Source organism: Bombina bombina, chromosome 5 (genome assembly GCF_027579735.1).
Source record: "Bombina bombina isolate aBomBom1 chromosome 5, aBomBom1.pri, whole genome shotgun sequence".
Classification (NCBI taxonomy): Eukaryota; Metazoa; Chordata; class Amphibia; order Anura; family Bombinatoridae; genus Bombina; species Bombina bombina.
The window spans coordinates 1,109,229,499-1,109,251,788 of NC_069503.1; the positions used below are offsets into that span (position 1 = coordinate 1,109,229,499).

General features: G+C 34.4%; 1 protein-coding gene across 1 annotated transcript in view; it reads right to left on the bottom strand.

Annotated features, from left to right (window-relative positions):
• LOC128661735 (ankyrin-3-like) overlaps nt 1–22,290 on the bottom strand; it is a 410,167-nt gene that overhangs the window by 344,312 nt on the left and 43,565 nt on the right. The window contains 1 exon segment of the mRNA XM_053715956.1: nt 21,863–21,964. Within this exon segment, the coding sequence (XP_053571931.1) occupies nt 21,863–21,964 (102 nt within the window).

Sequence of the window (22,290 nt, forward strand, 5' to 3'; positions counted from 1 at the left end):
ACTTTAAACAAGTTTACAAGCAATATAAAAAACGTTACTGCACCTTTAAGAAACACAAATTTTGTCAAAATTTGAAATAACAGTGAAAAAAGGCAGTTACACTAACGAAATTTTTACAGTGTATGTAACAAGATAGCAGAGCATTGCACCCACTTGCAAATGGATGATTAACCCCTTAATACCCAAAACGGAATAATAAAAGACAAAAACGTTTTTTGTTTTTTTTGTTTGTTTTTTAAACAGTCACAACAACTGCCACAGCTTTACTGTGGCTTTTTACCTCCCTCAAAAACGACTTTGAAGCCTTTTGAGCCCTCCAGAGATGTCCTGGATCATGCAGGAAGAAGCTGGATGTCTGTGTCTGTAATTTTTGCTGTGCAAAAAAAACGGCAAAATAGGCCCCTCCCACTCATATTACAACAGTGGAAAGCCTAAGGAAACTGTTTCTAGGCAAAATTCAAGCCAGCCATGTGGAAAAAAACTAGGCCCCAATAAGTTTTATCACCAAATACATATAAAAACGATTAAACATGCCAGCAAACGTTTTATATTACATTTTTATAAGAGTATGCATCTCTATTAATAAGCCTGATACCAGTAGCTCTCACTGCATTTAAGGCTTTACTTACATTAGTTCGGTATCAGCAGCATTTTCTAGCAAATTCCATCCCTAGAAAAATATTAACTGCACATACCTTATTGCAGGAAAACCTGCACGCCATTCCCTCTCTGAAGTTACCTCACTCCTCAGAATATGTGAGAACAGCCATGGATCTTAGTTACTTCTGCTAAGATCATAGAAAACGCAGGCAGATTCTTCTTCTAAATACTGCCTGAGATAAACAGTACACTCCGGCACCATTTAAAAATAACAAACTTTTGATTGAAGAATAAACTAAGTATAAAACACCACACTCCTCTTACGACCTCCATCTTGGTTGAGGCTTGCAAGAGAATGACTGGATATGACAGTTAGGGGAGGAGCTATATAGCAGCTCTGCTGTTTGTGATCCTCTTGCAACTTCCTGTTGGGAAGGAGAATATCCCATAAGTAATGGATGATCCGTGGACTGGATACACTTAACAAGAGAAAGAGCTGTTATCTTTGGGGCAATGCCCCACAAAAGGTCCTTTTAAGGGCCATTGGTAGTTTATTGTAGGTTAGTTTTTTTTTATTTTGGGCGGCTTTTTTATTTTGAAAGGGCTATTAGATTAGGTGTAATTCTTTTTTATTTTTGATAATTAGTTTTTTTATTTTTCATAATTTAGTGTGTTTTTTTGTAACTTAGTGTTTGTTTTTGTCTTTAATTTAGTACTTTTAATAATGTTTAATTGTATATTTAAATAATTTTAGTAGCGTTAGGTTTCTTTAATATGTAATTTAGTTTATTTAGTTAGGGTAGGTTAATTAATCGTTTAAAATAGTTTATTTTAATTTTACAGGTAAGCATTAATTTATATTAGATGTTAGGGATGTTGTAATTTTAATTTAAACAGCTTAATTTAGTTTTTGGCAATGTGGGGGGCTGATGGTTTAGGGGTTAATAGGTTTAGTTAGTGGTAGTGATGTGGGAGGCCAGAGGTTTAGGGGTTAATAACTTTATTTAGTTGCGGAAGTGTCAGGAAGTGGGGAAATAGGGGTTAATACATTTTATTTAGGTTGCGGTGATGTCGGGGCAGCAGATTAGGGGTGTTTAGACTCAGGGTTTATGTTAGGGTGTTAGGTGTAAATGTTACTTGTTTTCTACCATAGAAATCAATGGGTTATATTTCTTTGTCTTGCCGCATTGAACATAAGCTTTCACTGCTTTCAGACTCCCATTGATTTCTATGGCGTCCACGGCCTCCAGGGTGGCGGATTGAAAACCAGGTACTATGTGTCCGAATAGCCACGAGCGTAAAAGTTTGATAACTGGGAAAAAGTGTCAGATAGAGCCGAATGTGTATTGGAACATATGTAATGACGTAAGCATCGATCTGCGTCGGATTGAGATCGTCGGTTTGTATGTTAGGTCACGAATTTCAACATTTGCCAGTCTGTAGGCTTTGATAACTAGGTCGGATAAATCTCGCAACAATTACTATGCGGAATTCCGGCATATTTTAGGTTGACAGCTTGATAGATAGGCCCCATATTGTTGAAGTCGCCAATCCTAAATGATTCTTTGTAGTCATAGCAATTTGAACCTATAATAATATGGCGTCTATAATAACCTCATATATGTTAATAATTCAGATTAGATTTTTACCAGCTATAATGTAACTAACCTATGATTGCTAATGTTGATATAATATTGTAAGGTTAACTCTTAAGAGGAAAAAACAATATGGTAATACCTTTTAAAGAGAAATGTAAATTTTGTTAACTATCTCAGAGAACCATCTTGCATTTTTCTTTTCTTTTTATTTTAACAATACATTCAATGTCATTACTGGCCAGAGTAATAATCTCTCTGATTGAACTTCTAAATCAGTGAGAGGCCAAGGCTAATGACAACCAGATAAGGAGAGAGTACTTAAATAAATAAATAAATAGAGACACATAGGTAAATGAATGAGAATGGGTAAAAAGGATAAAATACATGTAACAATTCACTACATATGTATTCTCAACAGAATAACTATGGACTTGTCTATTTACTTGACATCAGCAAAATTTAATGCCTATCTATTATGCTTCCTGCAATATACAGGGTCAAACCCTGTATTAGTTGTCTATGGGCAATTTATTCCCAAAAGTTAATAACGTCGTATAGCGAATTATAACCTCCTGGTACAAAGAGTGAAAATCCAGTATGCCTCTCTTTTGCGGAGAAGTTCGATCAAATCATCCATCTGAATGTGGAATTGTCGTTGCTGTGATCATTTATCAAATGTTTTGCTAACTCTGATGAATGTACTGAGCGTTTTATGTCCAACAAGTGCTGTCTCATCCTCTCTCTGGCTTCTCGTGTACTGCAACCTACATAATATCTGCCATTGCATGTGCACCAGATCAAATAGACTACGTTTTTACTCCTGCAGTTAACGCATCTTTCAATATTATATGATTTTCCTATGGTTTTACATACAAAATGGTCACTCCAACACTTGTATTATGTGTTGTTTGTGAGCGAAGCTCACTGGGTGAGAGTATGTTGCCAAGAGTGACAGCCCCATCTGTAAGGAAAGCGATAGCCTTCTTTTGTTATTTTTTTGTAATCTAACATCAGCTGAAAGGATTGGTATATGTTTCCTAATGATATTGCAAATTTCCTCATAGTCAGATGAGTACTGTGTAACAAAAGTTATTGGTTGTGTTTGTTTTTGTGTGTGTGTTTTCTTTTGTTTATCTCTGTGTGTGTCCTTAAAAAGACTACTTCTGTCTATTTGATCAACCTCACATTTTGCCTTTAATTTGACCTCTTTCTTATTACCTCTGTAGATTAATCTATTGGTCAGAACAGTGCTCTGTTTATCATAGTCAGTTTCTTCAGAACAATTCCGTTTTGTTCTGATGAACTGACCTTTCGCAATAGAATAAGGGACCTTCTTTGGGTGGTTGCTCTTCCCATGTAGGATTGCATTTCTACTAATATATAGTAGAATCTACACTTTTCTTAGTTACATTAGCAACAAGAGTCACATCCAGATAATTAATTTTACTTCGAACAAATTCATAAGTGAAACTTAGGCCCCCAAGGATTATTATTTAGATAGCCTACAAAGCCTTCAATGTTCACAGTCTCACCCACCAATATGAAGATTAGGTCGTAAATGAAGCATTGATAAAAATACAAATTATGGGCATATGGATTACCATCACCAAACACGTAGGCATCCTCACATCATCCCATGACCAAATTGGCATAGGAGGGGGTGAATTTTGCCCCCATGGCCGTACCCCGTGTTTGGAGATAGTAATTCTGTTTGAATTCAAAATAGTTGTGAGTCAGAAAAAAAGTGTGATGTTTAACAAATAATCAATAAATTCAGGGGTAAAATTAGTTTGTGAACCTAGAAAATATTTGATTGCTTGAATACCCATATCATGCGGTATTGATGTGTATACTATCGAGCCATTCGGATAATGGTTCACAAAGGGACCCTATTCCGGATACAATTGGTCATCCCTTAACCTCAATTAAAGATTTGTGGACTTTCTGCAATTTATTAAAATTCTGTATTACCGGATTGATGACAAACAAGTAATCAAAAGTCGAGTGATCTATATGTCCCATGTGTAAGCCATCATCAAGTACTGACTTAAGCTCCATTTGAAATGTGTAGGTGGGATTAGCTGGTAAAATTTGATAATCACTTGTATTATTGACCTGTTTCAGTATTTCATTAACATATGACAGTCTGTCCCACACAACCACGCTTCCACTTTTGTCGGCTGTTTTTATGATAAATTATTTGTTAGATTTCAAATTGTCCACAGACAATCTTTCATCCTTTGATAGATTGGGGGATGCTTGCTTGGTTGTGTGGACAGACATTCCAAATCAGGCTCTATTCTCTTCTGAAATTTTAGCAAAATGTCACCCCTGCACTGCATCGGATAAAAAATAGACTTGGGTTTAAAGCCAATGTGGGAATTAACTACTCCTTGTTCAGGTGCACTCTTTGATTCTAAAGATGCAAAACTATGTACATTCCTAATTTCAGAAAATCCAGAAACTGGTTATTCACGTGTAAAGCTACCCTGACTTCCTCAGTCCCTTCTTCATTAAATTCCTGTGCCATGTTATAGAACTTTTTTAATGTTAGAAGACGAATGAACTTGTTTACATCAATTAATGTTTGAAACATATTGAACCTTGAGCTTAGTACAAAGCCTAGGCCATAGCCTAGTACCTTAATCTTAATTTATTGTAAATCCCAGTTATCCCAGTTATTTTGCATTGATTGGATTGTTTGTGTTCTGGAGCCTGTTTTGAAGTGTGAAGCTTTCTTGTTTTTGTTTCCATGGACTCTGCAAGCTAGAGGAGCTTGTGTGCTTTACATTTGAGCGGTGCTCACATAAATAGTACTGTGCCTCCTTGCCACACTATATGCACATTTCAGTGATGTTCCAAGTTAATAAATAATGAACTGGGTACATTTGATGCACATTAAAATAAGGACATTTGATAAGTGGGATTTAAAAGGACATACCTGTTTGGGAATCTCTACCTTTTGATTTTCATTGTTTATTCCCTGGTGTTTTCCTTCTGTCACAATGGGATCTTTTCCTTTAAGTGGAGCCTGCAATTTCGGTTGAACAAACTGACTTTTACTCACTTACTTCCCTAACAGACTTAGATTCATTGAAGCAGCACTTTGAAAAGATAATTAAGGATACCACAGATGTTAACCCTTTGGGTGACAATTTCCAACGCATGGAAAACTTGATGAAAAAGAAAACAAAGCTGAAATAGGATAAGTAGACTTTAGAGAGATACACCAAACTTAAAATTACTTAAAATTATACCAAGAGGACTGAGAATACACAAGTTCCCGACATTTATGACTGAGGATAAAACTTTTATTGATAAATGGAATGATACTCTATCAGAATGTTCATTCAAGTTAATGTCTTTGATCAATGAATTTAAGCATAATCAACTCGTTAGTTAGGGAACAAATAAAGATGCTGCAGAAAGAACTTGATTTGTGTAAATTAGAACTAAAGTACAAAGAATATGACACAATATTAAAAGACACAATAGCAGCCCTTAAAAAAGATCTAATCCAAACTAAACATGATAAATAATTTAGAGATCAAAATGACTTCAGTACAGGGAAAGTTTACATCTGGCAGAAAAGGTCCAGAAGTAGGTCACGTGGATGCCATGCACGACAAAAATACTTTAGAGATAATAGATTGACAGACAATAGCAAGCATTGTTTGTTTGGGACCCTATGTGAAATATAGGTCTTTTAAGAAAACTTGGTGGCTGGAATACTCTTTGAATCTGGATTGACTGGGACCTGGCAAGTCCGTTTTGTTCCGTGCCCCACTGAAAAAGCAAAGGTGTGCTGTTTCTTCAAAATCATTTGTGGATCAAAATAGCAAGCATGACACAGACTCAGGTGGTAACTCTAGCTCTGATGGTGAGAGTCTAAGAACGGACCAACTAGAACAACCAGACAATACACTGAGGTCTATACTAAAGCCACAACAACCCACTGAAGAAAGTGGTAGCATTCAATAGTGAACAGGTTCAGTACAATTCTATGAATACAGGCCACTAAATATCAGAAGGGTACATCAAGTGCTACTGACTCAGCAAACATAGACACAGATTTGGTTGAGATAGATAAGGGTTTTCAGCTACCCCAAGGAATCCCTGTAGGCAGAGGATGGGGGGGGGCAGAAAGAGGCACAAATCAAAGAGGGAATCAGACACGTAATCCCCTGAGGCAGGCCTAGAAACCCAGCAAATATCACCAATAATGGAGGAAGGGGGGCCCAGTATTATGAATGTAATAAATTGAACTGAATATCCTCTCAGTGAAATTGAGATTAAGGTACTAGGCTATGGCCTAGGCTTTGTACCTAGCTCAAGGTTCAATATGTTTCAAACATTAATTGATGTAAACAAGTTCATTCATCTTCTAACATTAAAAAAGTTCTATAACATGGCACAGGAATTTAATGAAGAAGGGACTGAGGAAGTCAGGGAAACTTTACACGTGAATAAGAGAATAGAGTCTGATTTGGCATGTCTGTCCACACAGCCAAGCAAACATCCCCCCAATCTATCAAAGGATGAGAGATTGGCTGTGGACAATTTGAAATCTAACAAAGAACTTATCATAAAAAAGCCGACAAAGGTGGAAGCGTGATTGAGTGGGACAGACTGTCATATGTTAATGAAATACTGAGACAGGTCAATAACACAAGTGATTACCGAATTTTACCAGCTAATCCCACCTACAAATTTCAAATGGAGCTTAAGTCATTACTTGATGATGGCTTACACATGGGACATATAGATCGCTCAACTTTTGATTACTTGTTTGTCAGCAATCCGGTAATACCGATTTTTCATATATTGCCGAAAGTCCACAAATCTTTAATTGAGGTTAAAGGACGATCAATTGTATCTGGAATAGGGTCCCTTTGTGAACCATTACCTGAATGGCTCGATAGTATACTCCAACCACTAATTTTCAAATTAGACAGTTTTTTGAGAGATACTAAACATTTATTCCAGAAATTGGAAAGCATCACTTGGGAACAACAATTCTGTTGGTTAACAATTGATGTTGTTTCACTTTACTCATCAATACAGCATGATATGGGTATTCAAGCCATCAAATATTATCTAGGTTCACAAACTAATTTTATCCCTGAATTTGCTGATTATTTGTTAAACATCACACGTTTTTGCTGACTCACAACTATTTTGAATTCAAACAGAATTACTATCTCCAAACATGGGTACAGCCATGGGGGCAAAATTTGCCCCCTCCTATGCCAATTTGGTCATGGGATGGTGGGAGGATGCCTACGTGTTTGGTGATGGTAATCCATATGCCCATAATTTGTATTTTTATCAATGCTTCATTGACGACCTGATCTTCATATGGGTGGGAGAGACTGTGAACATTGAAGGCTTAGTAAGCTATCTAAATAATAATCCTTGGGGCCTGCGTTTCACTTATGAATTTGATCGAAGTAAAATTAATTATCTGGATGTGACTCTTGTTGCTAATGTAACTAAGAAAAGTGTAGATTCTATTATATCGCAAACCCATTAGTTAAAATACAATCCTTTATTTGGCACAACGTAAACGTTGTGCCAAATAAAGTCTTGTTATTGTTTTTAAGACTTTGTGCCACAAACTTTATTTTATTATTACCAATACGGTTACATTGCCATACATACACACTTATTCCAGCTTTTGGTCTGGATCTGATTAGTGTGTTTGATCTGCTGGTTTGCTGTATCTGGAGCCTTGCTGGATATATTATTAGCTTGAAGTACTGGTCACTATCCAGGAGAGCACAGGCTGCACATAAGAGAGGACGTGTTGGCTGCGGAACCAGTATCCATACTACACAGGAGTGGGAGTTAGCTGGACGACTCCAAGAGTCCAGAAGGCGTTTGTGACACTTATCAAGTGTCTGCTATCTTGTGAGTATAACAACACTTACAGCAACGGCGTGTCATGCCTCACTGATTGTGCACTATGTTGGCGCCTTCTTTTGTTTCATTTTATCTGTAGATACATCGTCTTGGGCCACCAACAAGATTAATTTGAAGAAGCTGCTTGCCATTTGCCACCTGTTATGAATCCCAACTTGGTTTGAACACTTATTTGGACATTTTGTTTTCTATGAATGGTTACTAAGTATTTAGAATTCACAGTATTTTTTTGGTTTAATTACGGATTACACTTGATTCATGTGTTTTATTTGCATTTGACTGGGAATATTTTACACTTATTCTGAGCATTTTTATCACAGCTAATTAATATATAATTTTATATATTTCTATTTTAGGGATAATAGTGTCCTCACATTTGCCACTATACTATAGCAACTTATCTGTTGGCGCAGTGATTTATTTATGTTATTTTAAAATACAATCCTACATGGGAAGAGCAACCACCCAAAGAAGATGCCTTATTCTATTGCGAAAGATCAATTTATCAGAACAAAATGGAATTGTTCTGAAGAAACTGACTATGATAAACAGAGCACTGATCTTACCAATAGATTAATCGACAGTAATAAGAAAGAGGTCATATTAAAGGCAAAAAGTGAGGTTGATCAAATAGACAGAAGTAGTCTTTTGAAGGACACACACACAGATAAACAAAAGAAAACACACACACAAAAACAAATACAACCAATAACGTTTGTTACACAGTACTCATCTGACAAAGAGGAAATTTGCAATATCATTAGGAGACATATACCAATACTTTCAGCTGATGATAGATTACAAAAAATAACAAAAGAAGGCTATACCTTTTCCTACAGATGCTCACAAACAACACATAATACGTGGATTAATGCCAGAGGAATGTATAGGTGTGGATATAGTCCATGCGTCCCATGCAGTTTTATAAATAGGAGTGACCATGTTGTATGTAAAACCACAGGGAAAACATATAGGCCTCTATTTACCAAAGTCTGGCGGACCTGATCCGACAGTGCGGATCAGGTCCGCCAGACCTCGCTGAATACGGAGAGCAATACGCTCTCTGTATTCAGCATTGCACCAGCAGATCACAAGAGCTGCTGGTGCAACACCGCCCCCTGCAAACTCGCCGCCCATGGGCTGCCAGCAGGTAGTATCAATCAACCTGATTGTACTCGATTGGGTTGAATTCCGGCGATGTCTGTCCGCCTGCTCACAGCAGGCGGACAGGTTATGGAGCAGCGGTCTTTGTGACCGCTGCATCATAACTGCTGTTTCTGGCGAGTCTGCAGGCTTGCCAGAAACACGGGGTGTCAAGCTCCATTCGGAGCTTGATAGATAGGCCCCATAATCTTTAAAGATGCGTTAACAACAGCATTAAAAACGTAGTCTATTTGATCTGGTGCACATACAATGACAGATGTTATGTAGGTTGCAGTACACGAGAAGCCAGAGAGAGGATGAGACAGCATTTGTCGGACATAAAACGCTCAGTACATTCATCAGAATTAGCAAAACATTTTATAAATGATCACAGCAATGACAATTCCACGTTCAGATGGATGATAATTGAGAAGGTGACCCTGCCTAAACGGGGGGTGATGTGATCAAACTTCTCCACAAAAGAGAGGCATACTGGATTTTCATTCTTTGTACCAGGGTACCAAGAGGTTATAATTCGCGTTACAACATTATTAACTATTGGGAATAAATTGTCTATAGACAACTAATACAGGGTTTGACACTGTATATAACAGGATGCATAATAGATAGGCATTAAATTCTGCTGGTGTCAAGTAACTAGACAAGTCCATAGTTATTTCGTTGAGAATACATATGTAGCGAATTGTTACATGTATTTTATCCTTTTTACCCATTCTCATTCATTTACCTATGTGTCTATTTATTTATTTAAGTACTCTCTCCTTGACTGGTTTCCATTGTCATTAGCCTTGGCCTCTCAATGATTTAGAAGTTCAATCAGGCCTGTAATGACATTGACAGTATTGTTAAAAGGAAAAGAAAAGAAAAATGCAAGATGGTTCTCTGACATAGATAACAAAATTTACATTTCTCTTTAAAAGATATTACTGTATTGTTTTTTCCTCTTAAGAGTTAACCTTACAGTATTACATCAACATTAGCAATCATAGGTTAGTTACATTATAGCTGGTGAAAGTCTAATCTAAATTATTATATAGACATGTGCGTTTCGTTCCAAATCGAAATTCGGACGAATTTGTCAAATTTGGAGCTTCGGATCGAATCCGAATTAATTTGGATTTATTTGTTACATTCGAATGGCATTGGAATAATAATAATTACACTAGTATTGTACAGTATATTAGGTTATATTATCACTCTACTAGCTCTGTGCAGGGCACATTATGTAGCTGGTATCTATGAGGTTGGTACTTAGGTGGGATGTGCTGTGTATTACACTAGTATTATGTACTGTATATTAGGTTATATACCTCTGCTAGCTCTGTGCATATTGTGTATCTGGTACCTGTGAGGTTGCTACTTATGTTGATTCAGATGGGTTACACCTAATATACAGTACATAATACTAGTCTAATACACAGCACATCCTACCTAACACATACCGAACTTCTGAATTTACGAATCGAATCCGAAACGAATACATCTGAATTTATTTGAATCCGAAACAAATATATTCAAATGTATCTGAATTCGAATCGAGCTTAAAACGAAATTTAAAAAAAATCCAAATCGCTCCAAAACGAACTGAAACAAATTTTTCCGCCGCACACAAGTCTAATTATTAACATAAATAACTGCATACACTGAGAGGTTATTATAGACGCCATATTATTATCTAACAGGTTGATATTGCTATGACTACAAAGAATCATTTAGGATTTGCGATTTCAACAATATGTAATAAACTATATTATAACATTATTATTATATTATTTTTGCATCAATGCGCTTGTATGTGTGTTTGTAGCTTTAAGAATATTTGTATGTAAAGTCAGATGACTAAGTATTACCCAATGAGATAATGGCATTTCATTTAAAAAAGCTACCTGTTCTTAATTGAGGTTAAGTCTATGGGGCCGAATTATCAAGCTCCTGAAGGCTCGCCGGAAAACAGAAGTTATGAAGCAGCGGTCTAAAGACCGCTGCTTCATAACTTGTCAATCTGCTCTGAGGCCGTGGACAGAAATCAACCCGATCAAATATGATCGGGTTGATTGACACCCTTTGCTAGCTGCCGATTGCCCGCAAATCTGCTGGGGGCGGCATTGCACCAGCATTTCACAAGAACTGCTGGCGCAATGATAAATGCTGACAGCGTATGCTGTCGGCATTTATCGATGTGCGGCAGACATGATACGCTACATTGAATCATGTCCACTCGCACATTAATAAATAGGCCCCTATGAGTAAGGCTATACGCCGAAACATGTTAGACGCTTACCTGCTCTTTTAATCTTGTTGGAATGAAGTTTTTTGTTTTAAGCTACGTTGAGAGTTTGCCGGTACCTTTGTTGCTTTCACTTTTGTATATATCTATAAATAATTATGTATGTATCTATATCTATAAATAATTATGTATGTATCTATATCTTTAAATAATTATGTATATATCTATATCTATAAATAATTATGTATGTATCTATTTCTATAAATAATTATGTATATATCTATATCTATAAATAATTATGTATATATCTATATCTATAAATAATTATGTATATATCTAAAGCTATAAATAATTATGTATATATCTATATCTATAAATAATTATGTATATATCTATATCTATAAATTATTATGTATGTATCTATATCTATAAATAATTATGTTTATATCTATATCTATAAATAATTATGTATGTATCTCTATCTATAAATAATCATGTATTATCTATATCTATAAATAATTATATATATATCTATATCTATAAATAATCATGTATGTATCTATAAATAATTATGTATATATCTATATCTATAAATAATTATGTATATATCTATATATAATCATGTATGTATCTATATCTATACATAATTATGTATATATCTATAAATAATTATGTATATATCTATATCTATAAATAATTATGTATATATCTATATCTATAAATAATCATGTATGTATCTATATCTATAAATAATCATGTATGTATCTATATCTATAAATAATTATGTATATATCTATAAATAATTATGTATATATCTATATCTATAAATAATTATGTATATATCTATATCTATAAATAATTATGTATGTATCTATATCTATAAATAATTATGTATATATCTATAAATAATTATGTATATATCTATATCTATAAATAATTATCTATATATCTATATCTATAAAAAATTATGTATATATCTATATCTATAAATAATCATGTATGTATCTATATCTATAAATAATTATGTATATATCTATATCTTTAAATAATCATGTATGTATCTATATCTATAAATAATTATGTATATATCTATATCTATAAATAATTATGTATACATCTATATCTATAAATAATTATGTATATATCTATATCTATAAATAATCATGTATGTATCTATATCTATAAATAATTATGTATATATCTATATCTATAAATAATTATGTATATATCTATATCTATAAATAATTATGTATATATCTATATCTATAAATAATTATGTATATAACTATATCTATAAATAATCATGTATGTATCTATATCTATAAATAATCATGTATGTATCTATATCTATAAATAATTATGTATATATCTATATCTATAAATAATTATGTATATATCTATATCTATAAATAATTAAGTATATATCTATATCTATAAATAATTATGTATATATCTATATCTATAAATAATCATGTATGTATCTATATCTATAAATAATCATGTATGTATCTATATCTATAAATAATTATGTATATATCTATATCTATAAATAATCATGTATGTATCTATATCTATAAATAATCATGTATGTATCTATATCTATAAATAATTATGTATATATCTATATCTATAAATAATTATGTATATATCTATATCTATAAATAATCATGTATGTATCTATATCTATAAATAATTATGTATATATCTATAAATAATTATGTATATATCTATATCTATAAATAATTATGTATATATCTATATCTATAAATAATTATGTATGTATCTATATCTATAAATAATTATGTATATATCTATATCTATAAATAATCATGTATGTATCTATATCTATAAATAATTATGTATGTATCTATATCTATAAATAATTATGTATATATCTATATCTATAAATAATTATGTATATATCTATATCTATAAATAATTATGTATGTATCTATATCTATAAATAATTATGTATACATCTATATCTATAAATAATTATGTATATATCTATATCTATAAATAATTATGTATATATCTATATCTATAAATAATTATGTATATATCTATATCTATTAATAATCATGTATGTATCTATATCTATAAATAATTATGTATATATCTATATCTATAAATAATTATGTATATATCTATATCTATAAATAATCATGTATGTATCTATTTCTATAAATAATCATGTATGTATCTATATCTATAAATAATTATGTATATATCTATATCTATAAATAATTATGTATATATCTATATCTATAAATAATTATGTATATATATCTATAAATAATCATGTATGTATCTATATCTATAAATAATTATGTATGTATCTATATCTATAAATAATTATGTATATATCTATATCTATAAATAATTATGTATATATCTATATCTATAAATAATTATGTATATATATATATATATCTATAAATAATTATGTATGTATCTATATCTATAAATAATCATGTATGTATCTATATCTATAAATAATTATGTATATATCTATATCTATAAATAATTATGTATATATCTATATCTATAAATAATCATGTATGTATCTATATCTATAAATAATTATGTATGTATCTATATCTATAAATAATTATGTATATATCTATATCTATAAATAATTATGTATATATCTATATCTATAAATAATTATGTATATATCTATATCTATAAATAATCATGTATGTATCTATATCTATAAATAATCATGTATGTATCTATATCTATAAATAATTATGTATATATCTATATCTATAAATAATTAATTATGTATATATCTATATCTATAAATAATTATGTATATATCTATATCTATAAATAATCATGTATGTATCTATAAATAATCATGTATGTATCTATATCAATAAATAATTATGTATATATCTATATCTATAAATAATTATGTAAATATCTATAATCTATAAATAATTATGTATATATCTATATCTATAAATAATTATGTATGTATCTATGTCTATAAATAATCATGTATGTATCTATATCTATAAATAATTATGTATATATCTATATCTATAAATAATTATGTATGTATCTATATCTATAAATAATCATGTATGTATCTATATCTATAAATAATTATGTATATATCTATATCTATAAATAATTATGTATGTATCTATATCTATAAATAATTATGTATGTATCTATATCTATAAATAATCATGTATGTATCTATATCTATAAATAATTATGTATATATCTATATCTATAAATAATTATGTATATATCTATATCTATAAATAATTATGTATATATCTATATCTATAAATAATCATGTATGTATCTATATCTATAAATAATCATGTATGTAATAATTATGTATATATCTATATCTATAAATAATTATGTATATATCTATATCTATAAATAATCATGTATGTATCTATATCTATAAATAATCATGTATGTATTGTGACAGAACCCAAGGCATAGTAATGGAAGGTGTCTATATTCCCTCAAAAGTGTTGCAGTGCGGGGTATGGTCTGACAACCCCAGGGAGAATTGTTATGTTTGTTTGCCACATAGAGAAAATATGTGATTTATTTCTGGGTCCCTGGGGTGGAGTATTTGGAGAGTAGGGTGGGCCAGTGCTCCACCCCGCAGTTTGCAGGTAGCACATTATGTCAAAAAGTCCAGTCCAGGAATTCTGTCTGACTCAGCTAGCTACTCACCTGCATATGGTAATTGAGAGCAGGTGCTAATAAAATCCCCAGTCAGGGTTTGAGAGGTAGATTTTTGCCAGCAGTAAAGGAAAACTGCAAACACTCTCCTGAGAGACTGAGAGGAATTATATCTAAAGGACAAAGTTTGAAAGGTCTGTGCAATATTACTTTTGTGAAAAGCTACTTAGTGCAGACAGTTGTACTTGTTAGTAAGTGCTCAGTGGAGCAAGCCTCTTTTGTTTTGTTTATGTTTATTTTGCCTGTTTTTGCCAGACCTGATAATAAACAGACTGTATTTTATAAAGCTACAACCTTGTGTGGTGTTTCCAGCTTTGAGGACTGTGTGTTTCCAAGATCCCAGGTCACATATGGTGGAGAATGCGGGCAACACACTGATAGTCTGTTAAGGAAACAATACCACACTTAAAATGGAGGAAGTTGTAAAGGCTTTACTACAGGCTATGGCCTCACAGCAACAGGCCACTGCCACACAGCAGCAAGCTACTGCCAGCCAGCAAGAAAATATTGCAGTGCTACAAAAACTGGTATTAACACAAAGAGAGGAACAGCAGAATATCACACGTACCATGCAGCAGGAGATTCGAGGCCTATCTGAAAGACTGGGCAGGTGTGCTGCAGAAATTCCACACAGTTCTAAGACTCTGAGAGTGAGTAACTATTTGCAAAAGATGGTGGCTACAGATGATGTGGAGGCTTACCTGATGGCTTTTGAAAGGACAGCCGAAAGAGAAGGGTGGCCTGCGTCTGAATGGGCAAGTCTCCTTGCGCCATTTCTGAGTGGAGAACCTCAGAAGGCATATTATGATTTGGAGCCTGAGCAGGCCAGTGACTATAAAAAGCTAAAAACAGAAATCTTGGCCCGCCTGGGAGTAACGACAGCAGTAAGGGCCCAGCGATTTCACTCCTGGACTTACAGTCAAGACAAAGCCGTGCGGTCACAGATGTTTGACTTGATACATCTTGCCAGGAAATGGCTACAGCCAGAGGTCAACTCAGCTAGTCACATTGTGGAACAGCTCGTGATGGACCGGTTCCTGCGAGGATTGCCTGTTTCCCTGCGGCGGTGGGTCAGCCAGAGTGAACCTAAAACTGCTGACGGTCTAGTTGCCCTGGTGGAACGCTATTTGACTGCCGGAGAGTTTCTACAAATCCCCAACCAGGAAAGACCTAGAACCCCGAAGATCCAGAGTCCCAGTAAATTGGGTAAGACTGTTCCGGGGAAAAGGGGGTATCGGGAGGAGCAGATGGGTTTTTACAACCCGAGAGACATTACAGCAAGGGACAAGAGTTTTGTGAGGCAGGAAGGGTCCACAATAGCCTCAAAGATGTTGTCTAATGCTAATATTAAATGTTTTCAATGTAAAGAGTATGGACATTTTGCAAAGGACTGCCCTGAGAATGATGTTGCTATGGAATGTAATGTTGGCAATATGAGAGACAATTATTCATTGTACTCTCGCTCAGTATATGTAATTACCAAAAATTATTGTTTAAATGGCCACACTTGGTGCACTGTAAGGGTGGAGGGAAATGAAATTAAAGCTTTGCTGGACTCTGGTAGCATGGTTACGCTCATAGACAGGGGTCTGTTGAGAAATACTCCTATTGATAATTACCAGAACCTAGATATTGCTTGTGTCCATGGGGACATACACAAGTATCCAACTGCTAAAGTACTTATTGAAACTCAAAATGGCCCTATAAATCATAGAGTTGGTTTAGTGGATAAATTAGTCCATGAAATGATAATAGGCAGAGATTTTCCCCATTTTTTGAATCTATGGGATGCTGCTGAGGAAAATTCACCGGATTCAGTAGAGGGCGCTGTTTGTGACTTTCCCTTTTCTGATTTATTGGGGGATGACTTAGACAAAATAACTCCTGGTAGAGGGAAACACTCAACCCCTATGGAAACCCTGGTTGGAGGTAATACTGAACAGAATAATACAGGTCAATCTAATATATCTGAACCTGATGTAGAAATAACTGACCTAGAGGTTAGCCCAAGTAACTTTAGGGCTGCACAATGGGAGGATCCAACTTTAGCTGCGGCTAGAAACTATATTTCCGTAAGAAATGGCACCCCCATTAATACTGATAAAGCACTCACCTATCCATACTTTGAAGTGGAAAATGATTTATTGTACAGAGTTGGGAAAAAGGAGTCTGTCAAACAGCTGTTAGTACCCCAGGCATATTGACACACTGTATTAAATCTGGCACATAGCCACATACTTGGGGGGCACTTGGGGATTGAAAAAACCAGAGAGAGAATTCTTAGGAGGTTTTATTGGCCAGGTGTAATGGCATCTATCACAAATTATTGTTCTTCTTGTCCTGAATGCCAATTAACTGCCCCTCTTACAGCATACCGTAGCCCCTTGGTGCCCTTACCCATAATTGAGGTCCCATTTGAACGCATTGGTATGGATTTTGTGGGTCCTCTTGTAAAGTCTGCAAGGGGGCACCAGTATATATTGGTAATAGTAGACTATGCTACACGTTACCCTGAGGCAATACCCATGCGTACTACTTCAGCAAAAGCAATTGCTAAGGAGTTAATGTTAATGTTCAGCCGTGTTGGGATTCCCAAAGAAATATTAACAGACCAAGGCACTCCATTTATGTCGAGAATTACAAAGGAGTTGTGTAATCTTCTTCATATAAAGCATCTGAAAACATCCGTATATCACCCACAAACTGATGGTCTGGTAGAGCGATTTAATAAAACACTAAAGGCTATGCTCAAAAAAGTAATTGATAAAGATGGAAAAAACTGGGATTTCCTTTTGCCTTATTTAATGTTTTCCATCCGAGAGGTCCCTCAAGCTTCTACTGGGTTTTCACCCTTTGAACTTTTGTATGGAAGACACCCCAGAGGGTTGCTAGACATAGCTAAGGAGACTTGGGAACAGGAGTCAACCCCTCACAGAAGTGTGATTGAACATATAACTCAGATGCAGGATCGGATGAAAGCTATTATGCCCATAGTTAGAGAACACATGGAAAATGCCCAACAGCACCAGCAGAAGAGCTATAATAGAAATGCCAGGGTTCGTGTGTTTAATCCAGGAGACAGAGTACTAGTCCTGGTTCCCACTGTAGAGAACAAATTTTTGGCAACATGGCATGGGCCATATGAAGTCATTGACAGAGTGGGGGAAGTAAATTACATAGTAAGACAGCCTGGGAGGCGAAAGGAGGTACAGATTTACCATGTGAATTTACTTAAACCGTGGAAAGAAAGAGAAACACTTGTGGCTATAAAAACAGCAGACCTCCCTACAATGGAGGAGCATGAACCCGTAGTCAATATCTCAGAAACCCTGACTATACACCAGAAGAGGGAGGTAACAGACTTCATCAGATTAAATAAAGATGTTTTCTCCTCAGTCCCAGGAAGAACTACGATAATAGAGCATGACATTGTCACTGAACCGGGAAAAAGGATAAATCTAAAGCCATATAGAATACCTGAAGCCCGGAGGGAAGCAATCAAATTGGAAGTAAAGAAAATGCTGGACCTTGGGGTAATTGAAGAATCCCAAAGTGACTGGAGTAGCCCAATTGTGCTTGTACCAAAGCCTGATGGCACAATCAGGTTTTGTAATGATTACCGGAAGCTGAATGCAATATCCAAGTTTGATGCATACCCCATGCCAAGGGTTGATGAACTTGTGGAGAGACTCGGGAGAGCCAGGTACCTTACCACATTGGATTTGACCAAGGGTTATTGGCAAGTGCCGCTTACAGGACGGGCAAAGGAAAAGACTGCCTTCTCTACTCCAGATGGGCTCTTCCAATACAAGGTGTTACCTTTTGGCCTACATGGTGCTCCAGCAACATTTCAAAGAATGATGGACCGGATCTTAAGGCCACATGCTCATTATGCTGCATCTTACTTAGATGACGTGGTCATACATAGCGAAGATTGGGAGTCTCACTTGCCAAAAGTGCAAGCTGTCCTTAATTCCATAAGAAATGCCGGTCTGACAGCAAATCCGAGTAAATGTACCATTGGCTTGGAGGAGGCGAAGTATCTTGGCTATTCCATTGGAAGAGGAATAGTAAAGCCACAACTTGCTAAAGTTGAAGCCATAAGGAATTGGCCACGACCTATGATGAAGAAACAGGTCAGAACATTTCTTGGGCTTGTTGGCTACTACAGAAGGTTTATCTCCAACTTTGCTACTATAGCAGGTCCTTTAACTGACCTCACTAAAGCAAAAGCTACAGTAATAGTGAAATGGTCCTCTGAAGCTGAACAGGCATTTCAAAATCTCAAGGAAGCCATCTGTAGACAACCAGTGTTAGTCACCCCTGATTTTTCAAAGGAGTTTGTTTTACAGACGGATGCCTCTGATGTAGGGCTTGGAGCAGTGCTTTCCCAGGAAAGTCAAAGTGAAGAGCACCCAATACTATACCTGAGCCGTAAACTTCAACCTAGAGAAAAGAACTATTCGATTGTTGAAAAGGAGTGTCTAGCAATTAAATGGGCTGTTGAAACTCTCAAATATTATTTGTTGGGCAGAAAATTTAGACTAGTTACTGATCATGCACCTCTCAAATGGATGAGTCAAAATAAGGATAATAATAGTAGAGTTACACGCTGGTTCCTTAGTTTGCAACCCTATCTCTTCTCAGTAGAACACAGGGCAGGAAGTAAACAGGGTAATGCTGATGGCCTTTCACGTATGCATACGCTTTTGGCCATGGTCGCTCACCCCACTAGGTCTGAGCTGGCGGGGAGGATGTGTGACAGAACCCAAGGCATAGTAATGGAAGGTGTCTATATTCCCTCAAAAGTGCTGCAGTGCGGGGTATGGTCTGACAACCCCAGGGAGAATTGTTATGTTTGTTTGCCACATAGAGAAAATATGTGATTTATTTCTGGGTCCCTGGGGTGGAGTATTTGGAGAGTAGGGTGGGCCAGTGCTCCACCCCGCAGTTTGCAGGTAGCACATTATGTCAAAAAGTCCAGTCCAGGAATTCTGTCTGACTCAGCTAGCTACTCACCTGCATATGGTAATTGACAGCAGGTGCTAATAAAATCCCCAGTCAGGGTTTGAGAGGTAGATTTTTGCCAGCAGTAAAGGAAAACTGCAAACACTCTCCTGAGAGACTGAGAGGAATTATATCTAAAGGACAAAGTTTGAAAGGTCTGTGCAATATTACTTTTGTGAAAAGCTACTTAGTGCAGACAGTTGTACTTGTTAGTAAGTGCTCAGTGGAGCAAGCCTCTTTTGTTTTGTTTATGTTTATTTTGCCTGTTTTTGCCAGACCTGATAATAAACAGACTGTATTTTATAAAGCTACAACCTTGTGTGGTGTTTCCAGCTTTGAGGACTGTGTGTTTCCAAGATCCCAGGTCACAGTATCTATATCTATAAATAATTATGTATGTATCTATATCTATAAATAATTATGTATATATCTATATCTATAAATAATTATGTATATATCTATATCTATAAATAATTATGTATATATCTATATCTATAAATAATTATGTATATATCTATATCTATAAATAATCATGTATGTATCTATATCTATAAATAATTATGTATATATCTATATCTATAAATAATTATGTATATATCTATATCTATAAATAATTATGTATATATCTATATCTATAAATAATCATGTATGTATCTATATCTATAAATAATTATGTATATATCTATATCTATAAATAATTATGTATGTATCTATATCTATAAATAATTATGTATATATCTATATCTATAAATAATTATGTATATATCTATATCTATAAATAATTATGTATGTATCTATATCTATAAATAATTATGTATGTATCTATATGTACCAAAATGCAATCAGATATATGTAGAAATATGTATTTATGAATAAAGAACATATTCTGCTATGTGAAGAACATTGAAATGTGAAATATTGATATTTTCATGTCGGGTTAGTGCACTTGAGAATATGCGATCGTGTTTGCGCACAATTAGGATGTTAGGGTTTTTCCACTTTTTTTGCTCCTTTGACTTCTATGGGGGAATAGGTTTTCGAGCGCATGATATTGCAAGTTAGTTTTTTTTTACGCTGGTCGAGTTAGCGAGCAAGCAAAAACAGTTTACACTTAACTTGTAATACGAGCGCAACCTGACACACGCAAAAAAACGTACTTCTAGTGCAGTTAACGCTTGAGCAGGAGCATTAAAGGGATACAAAACCCAAATTTTTTCATTCATGATTCAGATAGAGCAGCAATTTTAAGTAAATTTCAAATGTACTAATGTTCCTATTATCAATTTTCCTTTGTTCTCTTGCTATCTTTATTGAAAAAGCAGGAATCTAAAGCTTAGGAGCTTGCTTATTGGTGACTACATTCAGCCAACCAATAAGCAAGCGTAACCCAGGTTCTGAACCAAAAGTGGGCTGGCTCCTAAACTTTACATGCCTGCTTTTTAAATAAAGATAGCAAGAGAATGAAGAAAAAATAGGTAATAGGAGTAAATTAGAAAGTTGCTTAAAATTGCATGCACTATCTGAATCATGAAAGAAAAAATGTGGTTCTAGTATCGCTTTAAATAATGTTCACCTTTAATCTGACCCTTACACAGCGAATGCAAAACTATTAATAGCTACTCACCTTAGTGCGAGCTAAAACATTGGATCGGAACTTTTCAGTGAGAATTTCAACGATGTTGTTGTAACCTTGTTCCGCAGCAATGTGTAAAGGTGTTCGCTCCAGCTGCAGGCAGTAAGACAAACAATTAATAATTGTTACCTTTATACAGTACACACGCAGCAAGAAAAATTACAAAAGACACAACATCTCCCTCTTCAGCTTCACCTCCATGATCCTATTCAACTTATGATGCTTTTTCTAGCTAAAATGGCTAACTAGAGGTTGTTATATTTCCTGTTGTTATTTGATTGTATCCTATTATGTGATAAGCAACTTCTTTTTTCTTTTAAGGGATAAAACAAAGCCATTTGGTATACGCCACACTGTGATTCTTATATGCAGCTGTGACATCCGTTTGGATAGTTTTAATTTTTTCCAATAAAGTAAAT